The following is a 21,833-nucleotide window of genomic DNA, read 5'->3' on the forward strand; positions in this document are numbered from 1 at the left end:
GAACTGTTACATTTTAAAAATAAAAGCATAAAGGAGTCATCTTAGTGATTAAAAGTTATTCAATTAATAAATTAGGACTGAATATATCTGACCGTATGTTTCTGTGAACATAAGACAACTTTCATTGTTCTAGTCTAATCAAGGACTTAGATTTAAACAGTTTTATTACGGAATTTAGCCTCTATCATTTTACATATTGCAGTTCTTTTAAGGAAACAAGGTACAGGAAGAAAAGGAGGCTCACAAATTGTTGATGTGCCCTCAATGTCATAACATTTCTCAGAGGGGATATCAAATAATGGATTGCAACCAAGGAAAGAGAAGAGAGAGAACACTAACTCTAATATAGTCCATCTGCCCACTAAAAAGCTTTATGTAAGATAGCAGTAGAGAGATAAGGAAAGAGAAAGCAGAAGAGTATTGATTATTAGGACTGGCTAGAAAACAAAACAAACAAAAAAATCAATGTCATGAAAATCTGAGGTTGAGACATATCTTTAGTTCCAATGCAGAATGAAAATGAGACCTGTGTCGAAATGTTTCATGAAGAATGCGAGCCACTTCAAAGTAGCCAATAGCCAGGTGACTAGGGCACTTACCTGGAATGTGGGAGTTCCTGCTCCAAATCAGGTAGAGAGCCCTAATCACCTATTTGGATATTCTCAGATGGTGCTCATTCTCTCTCTCCCCTCCTCCCTCCTCCCCCCACACCCCCAGCTTTCCTCCTGGACCTAAGAAACCTTCCCAACAAATATTTGGTCAAAACCAAGATTTTCCCCAAAACATTTGTTTCAACTAAATCATATTTTTTGACAGAAAAATAGTTAATTTTTTCAACCAGTTCTCTTGATTATACCCTTCCTGAAATCAGCAACCAATTAGTCTCCAGTAGTAACTGCTATATACGTCTTACCAAATTCCTATGAGAGCACATGGACCCAGGGACCTTGAGCTAGTGTCCAAACTTAACCTCTTCCATGATTTTAGCTTAACTAGTAATTCAATTACAATAAAATAACATGATCCACAGGCCCTTTCCTACCTTACCTGTTTTTTAGGCTTTCCTTCTGTCCTAGCTGCCTTTTCACTCTAGTAAGACAGACACCCCCACCACTTTCCTGTCCTGATGGGAGCTAAGGTAATAATTGGAGATATACCAATCTCCTAGAACTGGAAGGGACCTTGAAAGGTCATTGAGTCCAGCCCCCTGCCTTCACTAGCAGGACAAATTTTTTTTTTTGCCCCAGATCCCTAAGTGGCCTCCTCAAGGATTGAACTCACAACCCTGGGTTTAGCAGGCCAATGCTCAAACCACTGAGCTATCCCTCCCCCCTGGCTAACTGTACCCCCTGCCAGCATGAACCAGTGAGTCTTAATGCAGAGTTTTAGCAGCATATCCTAGGGCAGAGGTGGGCAAACTACAGCCCGTGGGACCCTCCTGCCCCAGGAGACTCACCCCCAGCCCCTCCCCTGCGGTTCCCCCTCCCCTGCAGCCTCAGCTCGCTCCACCGCCGGTGCAATGCTCTGGGCAGCGGGGCTGAGCGCTCCTGGGACAGCACAGCTGCAGAGCCTGGCGTGACCCAGTGCTCTGTGGTGTGCAGTGGCATGGCTGGCTCCAGCCAGGTGGCATGGCTGTAGTGCCGCCAGCCACTGGTGCTCCAGGCAGTGCGGTAAGGGGACAGGGAGCAGGGCAGGGTTGGATAGAGGGCAAGGGAGTTCGGGGTGGTAGTTAGGGGTCGGGGCGGTCAGAGGGCAGGGAACAGGGGAGTTGAATGGGGACAGAGGTCCCGGGGGAGCAGTAAGGAATGAGAGGGGGGGTTGGATGGGGCAGCGGGGGGCAGTCAGGGGAAGTCAGGGGCAGGGGTTCCAGGGGTGGTCAGGGGACAGGGGGGTTGGACAGGGCAGGTGTCCTGGGGGGGGGGGGGGCGCGTCAGGGGGCGAGAAGCAGGAGGGGTCGGATAGGGGGCAGGGCCGGGCCACGCTTGGCTGTTTGGGGAGGCACAACCTTCACTAACCGGCCCTCCATACAATTTTGGAAACCCAATGTGGCCCTCATGCCAAAAAGTTTGCCTGCCCCTGTCCTAGGGTAATTTAGCATATGTCTACATTGCAAAAACACCGACAAACAAACAAACACACGGCAATGAGTCTCAGAACCTGGATCAACTGACATGGGCTTGTGCTATGAGGCTAAAAATATCAGTGTAGATGTTCCCGCTCAGGCTGGAGTCCAGGTTCTGAAACCCAGTGAGGGGGGTGGCTCTCAGAGCCCGAGTTCTAGCCCAAGCTATTTTTAGCCCTGTAGCATGGGCCTGAGTCAGCTGATCTGGGCTCTGAAACTCAATATTGCGGTGGATTTTTTGCAGTTTAAAAGTACCCTAAGCAGTAGATTCCATCATTCTTGCACAGGAACAAACTCTGCAACACCCATAAGATGCCCAAAACATCCTCCACCATTCCCACCACCCCAAAATCAATTGTGACATATGAAGCATTTCATTCTTAAAGCAATTTACAGAAAAACAAAACTAAACAAAAACAGTGCTGCCCTTGAGTTCCACATCATATACTAATTCTTCTGACTGACAAGTAACACAAGCTTCAGAAGAGCTTGCCAAAGGTGCACCACATCAGGGATGAATAACCCCACCAGATACCCAAAAGATACTTGCAAGAGGACAATAAAAGTAACTACACATCCATTTTTATATTTTCTAATCCTAGGGCTAGAGATTATGTAAAGAAAGCTCGTGTTATTGGGAGGGAGAGTCTTTTTGTACATTCACCAAATATTGTAACCTCCCCTCCCTCACCTTGTAAACTCACAAACCCAAAGAGGAAAGTAGGCCTTAATCTGGGAGGCTTCTCTTCTCCGAGTAGCATGGAGACTGTACTCAGCAAACCTGTGGGTGCAATACCTTCAGGAGACCTACATTTTCCAGGATAACGAGTAAGTTGCTAAGTGAACAGAAATAGACACCAGGCAAATTCTAGTTTAGAAAAGAACCGAATCACACGAGCATCTGTTGTGAACTACTTTGCTTCCTTTATACAATCAAATGCCACTTTGAGGTGTAACCCAGGGTTGTGAGTTCAATCCTTGAGGGGGCCACTTAGGGATCTGGGGCAAAAATTGGTCCTGCTAGTGAAGGCAGGGGGCTGGACTCGATGACCTTTCGAGGTCCCTTCCAGTTCTAGGAGATTGGTATATGCTGCTTTAATGAGATGTAAGGCATGAGTAGCAATAAAATGCACCTCAATATTTTTGGTTGAGTTTAAAGAATTGCCACATATCCTGAAGACAGCTAGACAGTCCTGTTTTTATTTTAAATATATTTTGCATCCTGATTGCCTCTTTTGCAGGACATAAAATAAAAGATAGCTGTGAAAAGACTGGCTGTTCCATTGCATCAGAATTAGTGAAGTATTCGCACCAGTTTCAAGAGTGCAGGTGAGAAAAAAACAAGGGATTTTGTGAGAGGTTTTATGGGCTCTTGTAAGAAAGCTCCCACAATAAAATATTTAGCATGGCAAATTTTTTTTTTTAAAAGTGAGGATGTGCTCAGATTGTGAATTAGAGCATTTACAGCTATAAAGACTATGGAGCTAGACAGCCCCCAAACTGGGACCTTTTAAAACATGTTGTCATTCCTAGCTGTTGTATACTATATAAAAATAGTGGCAACTTCAAAGTCTGTTCTTTTTTATGTAATACAGTACACTATTTTGGGGATTGAGACCAATTTTGAGTTAAAAAAAAAACAGAACTGGTAAATCCCAAACTGATTTGATGTGGCAGAAATATGAATCGGCCAACTCCTTTTGTGAATACATAGTTATTAAGCTTATGGCTAAAGCTTATGTTATGCAGTGATAAAGGACACTGTACCACCTGACATTGTGTAACCTGGATCCACGCAGGCCAGACTTACCTGGAGGAGGAGAGAATTGGGTCATGGCTCACTACCAAGTGCAAACCAATTCACCACTGCCCTCCTTTTTAAAGAGTGGATAGGAGGAGTATGGGTAAAGGGGGACAGAAGGGCAGGCAATTGTGGATGCAGCAAATGAAGTTTGACAGGAGAGTATATCACTTTGTCTTTCAACTTCAACCCAGACTCCCCATCAGGATGTTTAATTTACTTGAGGATAATTAATTTACAATTGAGAGCTAAACTAACAGTTTATCTTCATTTATTCAGTCCAGAACTATCAACTGAAGACACACCTTGGTAGACGCAGAACATTTCTAGCTCTAACTTTAAAAGATGAGCTAAATTTGGGGCCTGAACATTTTGAGTGTCTAGATATCTAATTGTTTTCATCCATCCCAGTTTGTTAATTTTTAGTTTATTGTGCTGTGAGGACGCTATCCAACTCACTACAGTTAGAAGCAGCTATGGCAATACATATGGAAGCTGTTACATATTGTTAGAAACCAACATGTTTTAAAATTGAGGATATTACTGTTTGGCCTGAGCAGTTTGATATAAACTGTATGACTACCATGCAGTGTATTAATTACTGTGCTAGTCTCTGCAGGGACTTTCAGAGAGCTGTCTGAGGACCTGGTGCCCCTTCTGTCATTTCTCCCCCTTCCAAAACTATGTTAACTTCTTCCCATGGTTTCACTTCCTGAAAGAAAGGGAAACTCTGAATAAGCGGTTTCCCCAACTGTTCAGTAGTGTTAGAGATATGTGATTAGCACCCTGCTGGCCCCATAGTTAGTGCCATAAGTAGACAATCATTATCAAGGCGGGAAATCTACAAAATTTATCTAACTTGAAATTGTCCCACATTTAAAAATTTATCCCTCAGAACTGCAGATATTTTTTAAGTGATGACATTTAAACAAAACTCAAGATTTTTACATAATTCATGCATCAGGACGGTGTGCATGTGGGAGCTTGGGGAATTCTCTGCATAAAATTTTCTCTGTTGGATGAAAACTGCTGAAATATGATGCACATATAAGAGACCAAACAGTCTCTTCTCCCCCCCGCCCCAAAATTAATATGAAGGCATAGATACATAGGATTTGCAATACTGAAAGAAACCAATGATTCAGCTAGTTTGGGATCCTGTCTCTGGCCTATAATGCCTCAGAGGAAGATTTAAAAAGATCCACAAAATGTTTCCCATCCATTGTACAATACTAAGGCAAGTGGGGAGAAAATTTCTTCCTGAATGCAGCTGACAGTTTATGCCCTGAAACATGAGGAGAGAAAGCCTTTGTAAAAATGTTCATAGCAATGTAACTACAGATATTTGGTCTTCCTAAAATGATAGACTATGTGGACCTTTCTGCCACTGCGTACTTATCAATTATTCAGAAAAATTATTTATTTTTATCTGTTCTAAATTTCTATTTAACAGAATGTTTCCTTTTTATTATGGGACAATAGAAATGGGAGTGACTAACTGGTCTCCAGTATATTATTAGCTTATAATTTTGTCACCGTTTTTTAAAAACTCTGTCCTTTATATTCAGTTTATTATTAGTTTTTCCTTCTAATTGTCCAATAATTCTCTATCTCCAGAGAACAAAGAGAGAGCCACTCCTGCAGATAATTTAGCACCTGTAAATATACATGGAATGTAATCACAAAATGAATAGCCCGATGGACAAGTCTCTGCTTTGCTTACTTATTAATACAAAACAATTAAGTTTAAAACCCTGTTAAACTGCAAAATTAAATTTTCTATTAAATTCTGTACCCTAACATTAACATGTGTATATAATGTCTATCACTTTTCTGAAGCAAAAACTGAAATGCTATCCAGTGCAAGCTTGTAACATGTACTGTAGTGTGTTTAGAAGAGCAGTTCAGATGCATAAAGCTACAGTATCTAGATAAATAGTCACGTTATTCCTAATTGAGTCTTGTTTACCTTGACCATTTTAAACGGCTAATTTGATTCTAACATGACTATTTTTATGAGCATCACATCTTAGGTGAGCTATCTTGCTAATGTGTGAAGTGTCTGAATCAAATTTTCTATACTGTATCACTGTCATATCTCCTCTTACACTTCTCTTTCAAAATCAAATAATCGTAGGACAGTATTATCTCCTTCTGACAGAAACATCCAATCATTCTCCTTGTCCTTTTCTGAGTCTCTTTTATTTTTGTTATATATCATGAAATGAAGTGCAGCAGTTGCTAGATCCTGCATAGATTTTTAAAAGATGTTGCATGCCCATTAGCTAAAGTAAATTATTTTAAACCTTATGCTGGGAGAAGGGGAGAAGAAAGAGGGTGAAAAATCTGACACCAATTTACTGAGATCCATAGTAAAATCAATACACATGTGCTATGATGTAGAAAGAAGGGTGGGAGCACATCTGTGTTTACTCTGAATCTCAAATCAAATCACACTGGGGGCGGGGGGTAGCATTTCTCTGGGATTGGCGTAGGTTGATTTGGAAATACACATACTTTTGTGATTACAGATACTCTAAACCCTTCAATATGTGACAAACGTCAAACAAATTCAATTTTTAGACCTCCCAGCCGTAATAGTCTATCTTTTAAATTATGAGTTTTAAAAATTATTCTCCTTTTATAAAGCTGAATTAAAACATCTATATTATTATCTTGGCCAGATGATATTATAAACATTACTGAGAAGTGTTTGTTAATTGTGTGTTATAAACATAATTTTCCTTTCACCAAGGATGTGGAGGGATGCTGGTTCTTTAAGAAATTGGATGGATTATACATCAACAAATATCTAAGAACAGTCCTGGTTCTCATTTCTGGACCCCTAGGAAATAAAGCTAATCTTTGGGAGAGCAATAAAAGAACTTGCTGGTATTTAATACTCATATTTAATATTTAGTTGTTCGCTGTCTGCTTTGTTGCAACGCCTAACTTTGCAAGGCGTTCCAGGGCCTTGACTTGACTAGAATTTAAAGGTGTGATGATAGAGTATGTAAGCTAGCTCAATCTAACTAATATTGTCTAAAACTCTAGCTAAAACAAGGTAATTTGTGCTAAACTGGTTGAGTTAAAGCCCAGTGAAAGCATAGGCTTTACTTCAAAAGGTCCTTGAGGCTTTTGGTACTAATGAGGTGATGCATCTCCTCCATACTTCCTTCCTTATGGACAGATGTGAATGTGATTGAATTTGAGAGAGGGAAATTGAATTCCTCATCCCAGCAGCCCATAGCAGTAACTAGCTAACCAATATCCCCAATATCGCCACTACATCCAGCAAGACAGATACTTAAATTGACTTAAGTAGATTTGAGTTAACATCCCATGGGAACACTTCATATCTTCCAAAAGGTATTGCTTCAGGCTGCCTGCAGATTTAGGGCTTGTCTACATTTGAAACAATACAGTGGCACAGCTGCAGCTACGCCATTGTAGCGCTTCAGTGTAGAAACTGCCTGCAATGAGATGGTAGCTAGGTCAGCAGGAGAATTCTTCCATGGACCTAGTGCTATCTACACAGGGACTTAGGTCAGCTTAACTATGTAGTTCAGGGGTGGGGATTTTTCACACCCTTGTGACACAGCTGGGTTGACCTAGCTTATTAGCATAGACCAGGCCTGACAGACATTGGTTCATCAGTTACATTAAATTCACATTTTTACAGTTATCTTAGCAACCTTCAGGGCAGAAAATGAAAGTTAGGCTCTAGAGCATAATGATACGACAGGTTTTTTTAAAATCAACAACTACATAATTATTTACACACACTCATGATTGCATCATTTCTGGTTCCCTAATCACTATCATGGCAACGGGTTGTTCAGAAACATGCTTTGTTGTTGTTTTTTTAAATGTCCAACTATAGAGAACTATTATTTTTGCCACAACAAAACTTACAGAAGACAATGTTACACTAATTAGAATAAGTTTGGAAACCTTCACTTTTTTTAGTTCATTTAATTTAAATGAGTGATTAATTTTTAGTTGCCTAGTGGGAACTCATTACAATGCAGCATGCTGTAAAGCAGAAGTGGACAAACTACCAGCCCATGGGCCACATTCTGCCTGCGAAACTGTCCTGCCTAGCCCCCGAGCTCCTGGCCTGGGAGGTTTGCCCCTGGCCCCTCTCCTGCTGTTCCCTCTCGCCCGCAGCCTCAGCTCACTTGCTCTGCTGCCGGCACAATGCTCTGGGCGGCAGGGCTGTGAGCTCCTGGGGCAGTGCTCTGTGCTGCGTGGTGGCGGCAGCATGGCCCAGCTCCAGCCGGGCGGCGCGGCTGCCCTGCCACCAGCCACTGGTGCTCTAGGCAGCACGGTAAGGGGGAAGGGGGGTTGGATAGAGGGCAGTGGAGTTCAGGATGGTGGTCGGGGGGGTGGGGGTGTGGATGATGGTTGGGGGTGGAAACAGGGGTCCTGGGGGGAAGTCAGGAAGGAAGGGGGGTTGGAAGGGGCGGCAGAGGTCCGGGGGCAGTCAGCGGACAGGGAGTGAGGGTGTGTGGATGGGGCAGGAGTCCCAGAGGGCTGTCAGGGAACGGGGGGGTTGGGGCAGGAGTCCGGGGGGGGCAGATAGGAGGTGGGGGCCGGGCCACGAACCACTCTCCTAACCGGCCCTCCATACAATTTACGAAACCCGATGCAGCCCTCAGGCCAAAAAATTTGCCTGCCCCTGCTGTGTAAAGGGTACTCAACCACAATATGATAGCTATGGTGGCACTCACTACTTCTGTAGTTAAGGATAGTTCAACTTTTCCTCTATAATCTTATTTTTCAGGGAATTAAAGTTAGCTTGAACATGAATTTTTTTAAAACAAAATTACATTAAAATTTATTTGATAGTTTCCTATTTACAGTGAGGGTATTTTTATGACTTTGAGAAAACAGCATTTATTTATTATTATATTTGGTGAATGGTTTAGAGTCCAATTCTGTTCCATTGAAGTCAGAGGGAAAGCGGTCACAATGGAACAGGCTCTTGGTACATAATGGTAATTCATATACATGTATTTGTAAAGGCCCTGATATTGAGGTTTAGAAAATATGACTGTATCAGATACCTAATTTCATGATCATCTTTGTTCAGTCATGTTTTAACATGAACAATATTTTGTGTTTATCTTGGGGATTAATCTCATTGTTTGATTGTTTGGGTGAGATAACCCTGTAGTAAGGGAATTATATTGTCGTTTTGACTTGTATATGTTTTAATACTATTGTATGACTCCTAGTTACTTTTGTTTTAGGCACTTGACATAATAAAATAAAGTGTTTATTACATGCTAATTATATAAAAACAAGGAGTTTCCCCTTAACTACATTCACTGTTTGAGACAAACGTCATATCAAGTCATTTATGTAACCAATTCTTAAATGCCATTGAGACACTGGAGAAAACTGTTTGCAAAATGAAGATTAAAATAAACTATATCAAGACTTACAACAACATTAAAAATAGGAAGAGAAACTACATATGCTAATGCATAGAGAAAAAAGTGCAGGAAAGCTCTGCCATGAAATGTTATGAAGGGTTTTCTATGTATCCAAAGCATAGGACAAACTGTGGTATTTTCAAAGCGAAGCATTTATTTAAAACCCACCTTATTGTATGTTACTATGCCTGGAGCAGCCTTTGAACTAATGGTGCACCTCAACCCTTCCATGTGATGATATTTAGTACTTAAATAGCACTTTCCGTCTTCTGTCAATCATGTGCAAATGTCTTCTGACAAACCTACAGATAATGTTTTTCCTGTCCCTCAGGTACCTGCACTGTCACATTTTGCCTTTTAGCTTGTTAGCTCTTCAAGGCAGGCATTCTGTTCTTTGTTTTCTGATTAGCAAATACATCCTGCTGTACAATGCAGCATGTACTTTTGTGTACAACAGACTTAGGCCCCTAAGTCTGGGGGATAGACTTCTAAGTCCCATTTTTAGGTGCAACTGTGATCTAAAAAACGCCTATTCGGCGGCCGCCCAACCCTGCAGGTGACTAAATTCACTCAGCACCTAAGCTTTTTCAGTAAAAATTCCCTAGTCACCTATGTTTCTGCTTCTGAGCATGTACACTGCTGCCTCACTCTGGATGTCCAGATGCTTACCTCTCACTTAATCCCCAGCACAACTCCACCTAAATCATGTGCGGGGTCTAATCCACTAGGCATACTCAAAGGCCACCTAACTCCACACAAGATGGCCAAGGAAGGAAGGAGGCCCTCCCTTATAACCTTTAGCCCAGTGGTTACAGTACTCACCGGAGATGTGGGAGACCCCAGTTCAAATCCCCTGCTCTACCTGATGAGCAGGGATTTGAACATTGATCTATCATCTCTCAGGTTAGGGAGACCTCCTCCTATAGGCTGTTTTGTGTGCAGTTAGGCAGGCACCTAAACTGCCTAGCTCCAGGAGAGGGTTCCTGGCTGCAGATTGCAAACAGAGCTAGGCACCTACCTGCACTCCACACTTAGGTGCCAAATTCTGTGAAAGTATGTGGCTTAAGATACACCCCTCTAATTAGCATCTCCACTTGGTTCGCTTAGGTTGCTCCATGCCTAGCACACTAGCTTTTGAGGATTTCATTCCAAGGTGCTTATTTGTCCCCAGGCATTGTATGAAGCCTAACTCAGGCTTTGTGAATCCCAGTAATTTTCCAGATGCCTAAAACTTAGGTGTTGCAACACTTAAGTACCTTTATGTATCCAGGCCACAACGCTTAAAAAAGACACTAGCTGCTCAGAGCACACTAGGGCTCCCATTGGTTCTGATGGAGCTGAAACAACTGGAGCAACAGTGGAAATCATTTTAGCAAAAAAACCAAACAACAAAAAAATCCTTTTGTAGACAATCCCTAAACGAATGGTGCTATATCAATCAATAATAAAAGCAACTATTTTCTACTGGTTTCCATCACTACTTCATACGCACATTAATCCTCAATATTGGAAATACTGAACTCCAGCAAGATTGAAGTATTTTTCAATGGAACAACAGTATGGGCGGAATAATTGTGTAAGACTAATAAAAGTGATGTAATCAAACTGCAATCATGCTCTCCTGTAAATTCATTTTTAATTCTGCATTTGGTAAATACAGGCATTATTTTCAAAAGGGCTGTGTCTCTTATTGCAGACATGACTGAAGAGCATTATGTGCTGTGGCCTTCCAAAACAAACATGACTCAATACCTTTCACAAACAGTGAACAATATTTTGTTGTTCATGTTTGTGAGACATAGATGAATTAAAGGTAAGTTCTCAATGTATACACTAGGTTATGGGGTTGGGTAAATATAGTCCAAGTCCAGTAAAGAGCTGCATTGATACGTAGCAAGAAACCTGGTCCTTCTTTCAGGATGCACAAGAGCATACAAATCTACTTTCCCATTAACCAATTATTTTACCAGGCGAAGTTGATAAAAAATTTTATAAACAAAACTTCATTTGCTCTCACTGCTTTCCTTACTCCCTTTTTTTGTTTGAAATCTATACTTCAACCATACCAACGTTCTTCCCAGTTCAAGCACTGTAGAAGCTACTACTCTAAAACACGCAAAGGGAAAATAAGTCTTGTGGGGCACCACAAAAACAGTTTTTGTTGAACTTCATGGAGACTGACCCACAGATGTAGGAAAAAGTGAAGACTAAGCACTACATGTGAAATACATTTACGGTGACAAGGGCCATGCACAAGGTCCTGTGCATCAATAATTATTTACACAATTCGCAAAAGTGTGCTAGGTGCTTTAAAAAGATATAAGAAGGCACTTCCCTACCCTAAGAGCTGGCAATCTAGAGCCCCAACCTTGCAGACTTTTACATAAGTGTGTAATGTGTGTATTATTGACTATAATTTGCTGATTTAAACTATGGAATGTTAAGTCTATTTTCCTCCATCTGTTTCATAGTGTCTATTTCTTTACAAGAAAAAAATTCCATATTGAGACATATGACTAGTGATATGCTTAGCATGCAAAGTTTTAAAAAATAAGGTCAAAGAGGTTAACTTGGAAAGTGAAGGGTATGAAGAGTACTAAGCATTCACACAAAACTTGTTTTAAAACTGGATTGTATAAAAGGTGTAGCTACATATCAGACTGTTGGGACAGATGAATTTAATTCAGTTAAGTTTTTAAAAAGTCCCACAATTACCAGCTAGTCAGCAAGCAACTTATTCATGAAAAGTACAGAAAGGTTTACAATGTTTGTGGATAAACTAGTCGCTGACTGGTTGAGCTACTTAATCAGAGGGATACTCATGAAGTAGAGTGAGAGCCGGTTGATGACTGGCTTCATTATGATTAGATTAGAGACTGGATTTATTAAGTGTTTCATCCTGTCATAAATCAGTTTATGCATGAATACTTTGGTAGCTGTGTAACTAAAAATTGTAGAAATGTATGGGGTATGGGTAGAAAAAGTTATTGCTGAAGAACATGCCATATGATGAGTGTTTCTAACGCTCTAAAATACACAGACCAACTTTATTTCTGTTTTAAAAGCCCTGCATCAGGGTGTCTCTTCTTCTGTCTAAGGTACAAAGAATGTGGCATTGTCCACAGCTAGTCAACTCCATGTGGATGTTTGATGGCCAGACGACCAGTAGACTGACAGCAGATTTTCTTCATTCCAAGGGGTTAAGCATGCTTTTGGCAGAGCCTAAGCTCCTGAGCTCAGTTGTGACTTTTTGGAACAAACCCTGCACCACTGAAGTCAATAGCATACTTTTATATATAGTACTTCATATGCTGTGTAGAGAAATTACTTCATCCACCAGCGCAATGCAGCCACCTCAAGGGAGGAATGCAAAAGGTGTTTAGCACAAAATACTACAACCCAATTTAGGGCAGGAAATGAAGGATTCTTTCACTTTACTAGCAGCTGTCTATTGACACAGAATATATCTCAAACATAAAAATAGATTGTTTCTTATAAACAAGTTATCAACATATAAAATATACACTTAGCCCTTACCATCCTTGAACATCCAGATTGCTAGCCACAACAGCTCTTGAAAATGGTTGTCAAATGTGATAATGGTTGGCACTCATTTTTAACATTGTTTTAGCTAATAGCCAGTGTTACAAATAACAGCGGGCCAAATAACTCTCTACTTATTGATAATACCACAGAAGGGGAAAGGAAGATCTATAAATGCCACAAGGATGGTGATCTTCAAGTTACAGGGTCAGAGGATTTGCTGGGAATTCAAGAGATATCCCCATTGAGCTCATGGCTTTTGTGAAAATAAGCAACCTTATTGTCAGTAATGCTCACTTAGAAGCTGTGATACCACTAGAGCTAATCAAAGAAGTGTGAAAGTAGATACTTTTCTATGAAAAATAAGAACCAACTTTTGTCATGGAAACTTTTCCTGTTTTTTTACTAGGTCTAGACACTTATGCTTCCTGAAAAAGGAATAGAAATCATTGAGGATATACACTATATACACACAAAGCCTACAGAGACTCAACTTTTCAACATTCACATGTAAAGACTTGTATGCTCCTTTGGCCTTACTCCTCATTTGGTAGGCATAGCTCAAGAGATGCCTATTACATAGTGGTGTAGTATCATGCATCTTCACTGCAGAGTTAACTCCTCTGTGCTAGTTTAATTCAAGCGAGAGCAGCCCACACTGTGAAATAACACTCAAGATGCAAAGAGCAATTGTATTAGCAACTGATGAGTTGTGCTAATTCAACATGTATCCCAACAGGCTACCTTGAGTTAAAAGCACCATCACACTTGAGTTAAGAGATTTGTATGTGGTGGGATTCAAGGAAGGGCCAATTATTTGAATTACATTGGGCTGAAGACAAGTCCTTGAGCATAGTACAGGATTCTGGGTTTGCAGCAATCATGCTTAAACCTAACTTCTCCAAAGCAGGGTCTGATTGGAAGTTCTAACATGATTACACCACCTTTTAGTGACCTAGATACATATAAATTGGTTTTAAACATGCCTTTATTGCACCTATGTGAGGTTACATCCCTTAAGCTATGGCTACAATACACAGTTAACCCAGGTGATTGGGATCTGGCTTAGCCTAGCTCAGGTGGGAGCATTTCCATTGCAAAGCCCTATTTGCATTACTGTGTCCCCCATTTCTGCACTCACCCATGTATATTGGGGGACATATCCCTTGATTTTTTTGTGCTGAGATGCTCTAGGACTGTATGAGAATAGGTCTCAAAGTGCTGTACAAAGGAGGTCAGTGTCATTACCCCCATTTCACAAATGGGGAAATGGAGGCACAAAGGTGCCACACTTACCCAGGAGGCTGGTGGCAGAGGCAGGAACAGAACTAGCTCTAGGGTCCTGATCCAGTGCTCTGCCCGCGAGGCCACGCAGGCTTATGGGGCTCAAGGGCACCAGTGGGGTGGGAGGCGGGTCAGGGCACTGGGAGAGGCAGGCTGGGGAACGGGGTCCGCGGGGGGGAGGGGGGGGTGTATGATCTCTCGCACATGCGCACTCCTCCCGTCCGTTCCCCCCCCCGTCCCGCTGCACATGCGCACTCACCGCTAGCTGGGGGCCGCTCGGCGCCGCCGGCACCTTCTTCTTCTTGCTGGGGCCGCTGCCGTTGCCCGGGCTCGCCGGACGCTTCTTGCTGCGGGCCGCTCCCGGGGCGGCGAGAGCCGCTGCCCCTGGCACCAGACTGGCCATCCCCGCCCCTCCACTAGGCCGGCTCCGGCTCCGGCTGCCCGCCCCTCCCCGCGGGCATGCGCAGTGCGGCCGCCGGGCTGCGGGCCGGTTTCGCTCCCTTGCGGCGGCTCCAGGGCCCAGTCTAGCCGCTGCGCATGCGCGGCTTCCTCCTGCCCTTTCCGCCGTCCGTGGGGGCTGGGCAGGCGCAGCGGCACGTGCGGTTGGAATGTTGGGGGAGCCTCCTTCCTGCAGGTCCCCGGGGCGCGCTGGGACTAGCCTGTGATGGGGGCGGGACCAGAGGTCTGGGGGAGGAAATGCAAGGCCCTGGGAGCCCTTTGACATGTACCTGGTGGCCTCTGGGCTGGTCTACGCTTAAAATGCTGCTGAAGCACTTCAGAGAAGCGGCTACTTTGTGGCCAAGAGAGTGTCTCCCATCAGTGTCTTTAATGCACCTCCATGAGCAGCAGTAGCTATGTCTGTGGGAGAAGCCCTTCCCTCAACATAGTGCTGTCTGCACTGGGGGTTAGGTTGGTATAACTGCCTCAATCAGGGTGTGGATTTTTCACACCCCTGAGTGACCTAATTATACCAATGTAAACTTAGACCTGGCCTTGGTATTTCACTCCTAGTCCAGGAGGACTGTTTTAGGGGTAGGAGGTATCCACAAAATATGCCCAGTCCTGTGTTCACCTATCAGAAGCAAATACTGAATTGTTGGTGTATCAGGGGCCAGATGCTACACAAACAGCTGCATAACCCTGTATATTCAGTGGAATTGCACTGGAAGTAAAGGAAAATAAAATCTGGCTCCAACTGTGATTTAAAACCTTATTTGCAGTGGAGTTGTAGCTGAATTGGGCCCAGCCCAGGGTATTGGAGAGACAAGATGGGTGAGGTAATATTCATTGGACCAACTTCTGTTGGTGGAAGAGACAAGCTTTCTCCTCTTCAGCTCATACATGGGTAAGCTAGGAAGCTTGTCTCTTTCATCACAGAAGTTGGCCCATTAGCAGATATTACCTCATCACCCATCTTGTCTCATTTAAAAACCCTGAAATTCTTTAGGATGAATTTCTAGTTAATCTAGTATGAAATGGCTGTACAGGAAATTTGTTCTGTGTCAAAACTTTAAATGAAAAGAGCAATAAGATTAGGTTAAAAATCTTTTGTTTGCAAACCTGAGGAAGCAGAATGGTCTAGTCAGGACTTAATTTGAGCAAAGTCATGCTGTTTTGGCTACCAGGTACTGCCATCTTGTTTTCCACAATTTCTCTCTTTTAAGTGAAAGCCTTCTGTTATGATCGTAAAGAAAGCTTTCATAATCTGATCCAGGTATAATTGATGCAGCAATATCTGCCTTCGTTTCCAGGGACACTGAAACAAGCTCTAGAAGGTTCGAGTTGCCCCATTCAGCGCAATAGGTGGTTAATTAAGGGCTTCTCTAGATTATTAATTTGCATATCAGTGCAATAACACCAATGTAAATTTACCTAACCTTGACAAGACCTCACGTGGCCCCTGATGTTGATTTAATTTGAGAGGTTGGGTGGTTTTGTGATTAAGAGCACTCTACACTGACAAAGGGCTGATCTACATTGGCAATTTACAGCACTGTGTGAAAAAACACCCCCAAGCGCAGCAAGTTTCAGCACTGTAAAGCACCAGTGTAGACAGTGCACCAGTGCTGGGAGCTGTGCCCCTCGTGGAGGTGGTCAGCTCTCCCAGTGCTGCGACCACACAAGCCACATTAAAGTGCTGCCACGGTAGCACTTTAGTGTTGCCAGTGTAGACTAGCTCGAAGTTACAGCACCGGCAGTTACAGCGCTGCTCAGAGAGCATAGAAGGAAAACCACAGTGTGTGTTCACACTAACAGCTGCCTGTGCAATAGCGTAGTCGCACTTGCAGTGGTATTCGGAGCGGTGCACTCTGGGCAGCTATCCCAGAGAGCACCTCTTTCTCTTTTGCTGCTGAGACTTGTAGGAAGGCGGAGGGGGTCGTGGGGCAACCTGGGTCCTGTCCCAATGCCCTGTGATGTATTGCTTCACATCCCAGCAATCCCTGTGCTTCCGTCCACATTTGGTGCCATCTTTCAACAGTTTGTGTATTGCGTCTTTCGGGCTGGAGGAATGGATCCCGAACTGCTGACCAGTACGCTGCTCGCTCTGACCAACATGTCATGAGTGGCAGTGGAGTTATTCCTTACACTACAAAGTTAAAACAAGTGCGACATTGATCTCACCACATGTAGTAGCTATGACACAAGATTGCTTGTGGCATTCACGGAGGTGCTGACGGTGGAACACTGCTTTTGGGCTCAGGAAACAAGCACTGAGTGGTGGAATCACATTGTGATGGACGTCTGAGATGACAAGCAGTGGCTGCAGAACTTTTGCATGAGGAAAGCTACATTCATGGGACTGTATGATGAGCTCGCCCCAGCCCTGCGGTGCAAAGACATGAGAATGAGAGCCGCCCTATCGCTGGAGAAGCACGTGGTGATTGCACTGTGGAAGCTGGCTAGTCCAGACTGCTACTGATCGGTCGCTAACCAGTTCAGAGTGGGAAAGTCGACTGTTGGAGTCGCGTTGATGGAAGTGTGCAGGACCATTAATTGCATCCTGCCCCAAAAGACTGTGGCTCTGGGCAATGTGCGTGACATTGTGGATTGCTTTGCACAAGTGGGCTTCCCTAACTGCGGAGGGGCAATAGCTGGCATGCACATTCCAGTTCTGGCACCAGACCACCTAGCCCCCAAGTACATTAATCGCAAGGGGTATTTCTCAATGGTTCTCCAGGTGCTTGTGGATAACCGTGAGCATTTCACAGACATTAACGCGGGCTGGTCTGGAAAGGTGCATGATGCGTGCATCTTTTGGAACTCTGCCTGTTCAAGAAGCTGCAAGCAGGGAATTTCTTCCCGGACCAGAAGATCACTGTAGGGCAGGCCTGCACAACATGTGTCCCGCGGAGCCTCACTGTGCGGCCCGCAGGGGGATTCTAAATCCCCCACACACGGCGCTCTGCGGGCAGCCCAGAGCCCTTTGAATCCCAGCCGCAGCAGGGAATCAAAGGGCTCTGGGCTGCCTGCAGGGGCAGGGAGCCCAGAGCCCTTTAAATCTCAGCCGGGGCCGGGATTCAAAGGGCTCTGCGCTGCCCGCTGCGGCGGGGAGCCCAGAGCTCTTTAAATCCCAGCCGCGGCCGGGAATCAGAGGGCTCTGGGCTGCCGGCAGCCGCGGGGAGCCCAGAGCCCTTTAAATCCCAGCCGCGGCTGGGAGTCAGAGGGCTCTGGGCTGCCGGCAGCCGCGGGGAGCCCACAGCCCTTTAAATCCCAGCCGCGGCCGGGAATCAGAGGGCTCTGCGCTGCCCGCAGGGGCAGGGAGCCCAGAGCCCCTTAAATCCCGGCCGCGGCTGGGATTTAAAGGGCTCAGGGCTCCCTGCGGCTGCCAGCAGCCCAGAGCCCTTTGAATCCCAGCCCGTGGCCGCTGATTGCCCCCTCCCCGGACCCCTGCCCCAACTGCCCCCCAGGACCCCCACCCCCTATCTAAGCACCACTGGTCCTTGTCCCCCGATTACCCCCTCCCAAGACCCCTGCCCCTAACTGCCCCTTGGGACTCCAGCCCCTATCTAAGTCTCCCTTCTCCTTGTCCCCAACTGCCCCCTCCTGAGACCACACCCAACTTCCCCCCAGGGCCCCACCCCCTACCTGTCCCCTGATAAACCTCTGGGACTCCCATGCCTATCCAATTGCTGCCTGTCCCCTGACTGCCCCGCCGAACCTCTGCCCCATCCAACCCTCCCTGTCCCTTGACTGCCCACTGGAACTCCCTACCCCTTCTCCAACCTCCAAACCGCTTACTGTGCCAGCATGTCTGGCTCCGTGCAGCTCCAGACAGTTGTTGCCATGCTCCCCCATGGAGCCCACAGCTCTCTCCCACCCCCAGCACCTGCCTTCCAGATTTGAACACCTCAAAATTCAGGAGTGCTTAAGCTCGGTTTGGGCAGCTTTTACTTCATTTCTCTCAAATCAAATATACTGATCCACTGTAACTTGCTGTAGAAAAAGTAGGATAAAATTGAGCAAGAAATGCTTATTAGGAGTGGAATTGCTATTTTCAACTGCCATTGCCTTTTTGTTTGTTTGAAAGGAAGACAGTGATATTGCATTGGCAAATTCCCCATAGAAAGAAAGAGTGGAACAAAAGAATAATAAAGGCACCTCAACTTTTCCTCATTTATGGAGGACAGTCTTATAATATGCATCCAGATATCCTCCAACCACACAAGCTGAAAATTGTTCCACTTTACTGCAGCTCTGTAACCATATGGGAACCAATCCTGTCTGTGTTTTGAGCACATCCAAAATTCCGGCTGAATGACCCGCCCTGGGAGCGAGTTACCAGTAACCCAGGGCTGGGGCGGCAGGAGGTGGGGGGGGGCACTGTTGGGGGGGGAGCCCAGGGCTGGGGCAGCAGCAGGGTGGAGGGAGGGCACTGGTGGGGAGGAAAGGGGGAAGCCCAGCGCTGGGGCGGCAGGGGGTGTGTGTGGGTGGGGGGAGAGCCCAGGACTGGGGCAGCAGGAGGGTACAGGGGGGAGCCCAGGGCTGGGAAGGGGGACAGCCAAATTTTTTTTTGCTTGGGGTAGCAAAAAACCTAGAGCCGGCCCTGCCGGGTTCCCCCAGCTGCCGGAGCCCCGGGCCCTTTAATTTGACCCTGAGGGTTCCCAGCCACCTCTTTAGCTGGGAGCCCCTGGTTGATTTAAAATAAAGTATCACCTCCCCACCCCCAACCTTCCTTTTTGGCCCACAGCTGTTTTGGTGGGGCAGCGCTGGGGAAGGAGGGTTTGTTTCCGCAGGGCTGGGCGGCCCTGGGGCGAGGTGTTTCCTTGGGCTGGGAGGTTTCGGCCCTCAGCTGTTTTCTTTGGAGGAATGTGGCCCTCGCCGCTTTACAAGTTGTGCAGGCCTGCTGTAGGGGAAGTTGAAATGTCCATTGTGATCCTCGGAGACCCCGCCTACCCCTTAATGCCATGGCTTATGAAGCCATACACGGGGCAACTTTACAGCAGCATGGAGCTCTTCAACAACAGGCTGAGCAAGTACAGAATGACTATGGAGTGTGTATTTCGCCGTTTAAAAGCCCGCTGGCGATGGCTCTATAGGAAGCTGGACCTGGCCGATGACAATATTCCTATGCTTATAGCTGCGTGCTGTACACGCCATAATATTTGTGAAGGGAAGGGTGAAAGCTTCACTCAGGGCTGGACCACAGAGGCTCAGTGCCTAGATGCTGAGTTTGAACAGCCAGAGACCAGGGCTATTAGAAGGGCACAGGGCGGGGCCATAATGATCAGGGATGCCTTAAGGCAGCAATTTGAAGCTGAAAGTTGCTAATATTTGTTGCTATGCTCGGGATTGCAGTGCTTGTAATGCTAGGAGGTGATTTGTGCACATGATGTAAGAAGGGGGCTTAACATTATGTTGCTTTGCAGTGCTCTTTTTGCTTTCACTTAATAGAATAAAGATTGCTTTCAAACCAACACAATTCTTTTATTAAAAGACAACAACTGGAGGAGAGAGTCAAACGAAAAAATACATCAGCAGAGAGGGGGACGGGGAAAGGGAAGGTCTCAAGAGGAGGAGGGGTCCTGGGATGGTTACAGATTTGTGTATGTCCAGGGATCATATCCAGCCTTCTCCTTTGGAGTAGTGTTGCGGGTGCTGTACTTCAGCAGGGCCAAACTGCAGAGGGATGGGTGTTGAGTGCAGTGGGAGTCCACAGTGCTGAACTGTGAGGAGGGAGGAGTGGAATGCTGCAGGTAGAGAGTGGAGCCAGGAAGCTGATAAGTGTGTTGGCGGTGTGTGGGGGGTGCATGGGAAAGAGTTTTGCAACAGCAGCTGCAGGTGAGGGCGGGCGTGGAGCTGCTCGGTTTGAAGAGCTAGTATTGCCTGGAGCGTGTGCACTTGGCACTCCATAACATTTAAGAGCCGCTCCCTGGTTTCTTTCTGGTGTGCTGCGTTCTCCTTTCAGGCCCTCTTCTTGCTGTCCTGCTACTCCTTCAATTCCTGTTTCTCAGTGGCGGAGTGCACCATAACCTCATGGAGAAAGTCCTCCTTTGTTCTTCTTGGCTGCTTTCTAATTCTGCGCAGCCGTTGTGCCGCCTGTAACAAAGAGGGAGGCTGGACTCCCAAGGTCATCTCTGTGAAGTTTAAATGCAACATTTTATAGAAGCAGTATTGTTTGCAACACAGACAACACTGAGTCAGTGCTTTAAAACACAGCCAGTACTCTCACATCTGTCACTAACTGGCTGACCCCAGGCAAGCACACATGAGCCACAAGATGCCCAAAATGGTGAGTAGCCGCAGGGGCAGGGTAAATCACTCTTCCCTGACCCTGCTGTACACTGGGCACGTGGCTCTTGGGGAGAGCCAGCACTGTAGTGGGGGCCTGATAATCATTCCTGTCCCCACACTTCCCACAGGATGTGATCTTATGGAAGATATCTCGCTGCTGAGAGTGAGCAGGGAATCAAGGTAGGGTCTTCTCCAAGCCTATGGCTTCCTCCCCGGCCCCTATGTGGCTTGCCTGTGTGCAGAAATGGTCCGTTCCCCTTCTTCCCCCCGTGACAGCACAGTGGTGCAGGAAAGTTACCATTAATCGGGCAAGAAACAAAGCAGCTCTGCCGAGGAAACTGCGGCAGCGGATTGCCCAGTATCTCCACGAGTGTTTCCTGGAGATCTCTGAGGGAGATTCCCATGAAGTGAGGGAGTCTATCAACAGCCTGTTCCGCCGCTCAGACTAGGGGTGTGGTGGGAGACAAGCCTGCTTTCTGCAACCTTCCTGCCCCCAACAACTCGCTTCAGAAATTCCCCAAATCAGATCCACTTACCAGGGGCCTCCTCTCATGTTTGCGCTTTACCAAGATCCGACTGCTGTGACTGGGTAGGCTCTTCTGGAGTAGAAAAGAGCTCCTGGCTGCATGCATCTCTGGCCTCCGAGTCATCTTCTGCCTCTGGGTTCCCCTCCACATCCTCATCTAAGATTTCCTCTGCTTGGCTCGGCCCACTCTCAACTGGCACATGAGACAATGAAATATCCACAGGGGCCTTTGCAATGGAGGTGGGGTCGCCACCGAGTATTGTGTCCAGCTCTTTGTAGAACCAGTAGCTTGTGGGCGCAGCACTGGAGTGGTGGTTTGCCTCCCACACCTTGTGATAGGGGTTTCACAGCTCCTTCACTTTTTCTCTACAATGCATGGCCCCT

General features: G+C 45.6%; 1 protein-coding gene across 3 annotated transcripts in view; it reads right to left on the reverse strand.

Moving 5' to 3' along the window:
* The window catches only part of INO80C (INO80 complex subunit C), a 41,087-nt gene extending 26,041 nt beyond the window's left edge, over positions 1-15,046 (reverse strand). Inside the window, exon 1 of one of the 3 annotated variants that reach the window (XM_045007305.1) lies at positions 14,451-15,027. In XM_045007305.1, coding sequence (XP_044863240.1) covers positions 14,451-14,915 — 465 coding nt within the window. In that variant the 5' untranslated portion in view covers positions 14,916-15,027. Of the gene's footprint in view, positions 1-14,203; positions 14,345-14,450 lie in introns of those variants that run through there. The other 2 variants (XM_045007307.1, XM_045007306.1) reach the window with 2 other exon arrangements.
* Between the last annotated feature and the right edge of the window lie 6,787 nt (positions 15,047-21,833).

The sequence above is a fragment of the Mauremys mutica genome, chromosome 2 (genome assembly GCF_020497125.1).
Source record: "Mauremys mutica isolate MM-2020 ecotype Southern chromosome 2, ASM2049712v1, whole genome shotgun sequence".
Lineage (NCBI taxonomy): Eukaryota > Metazoa > Chordata > Testudines > Geoemydidae > Mauremys > Mauremys mutica.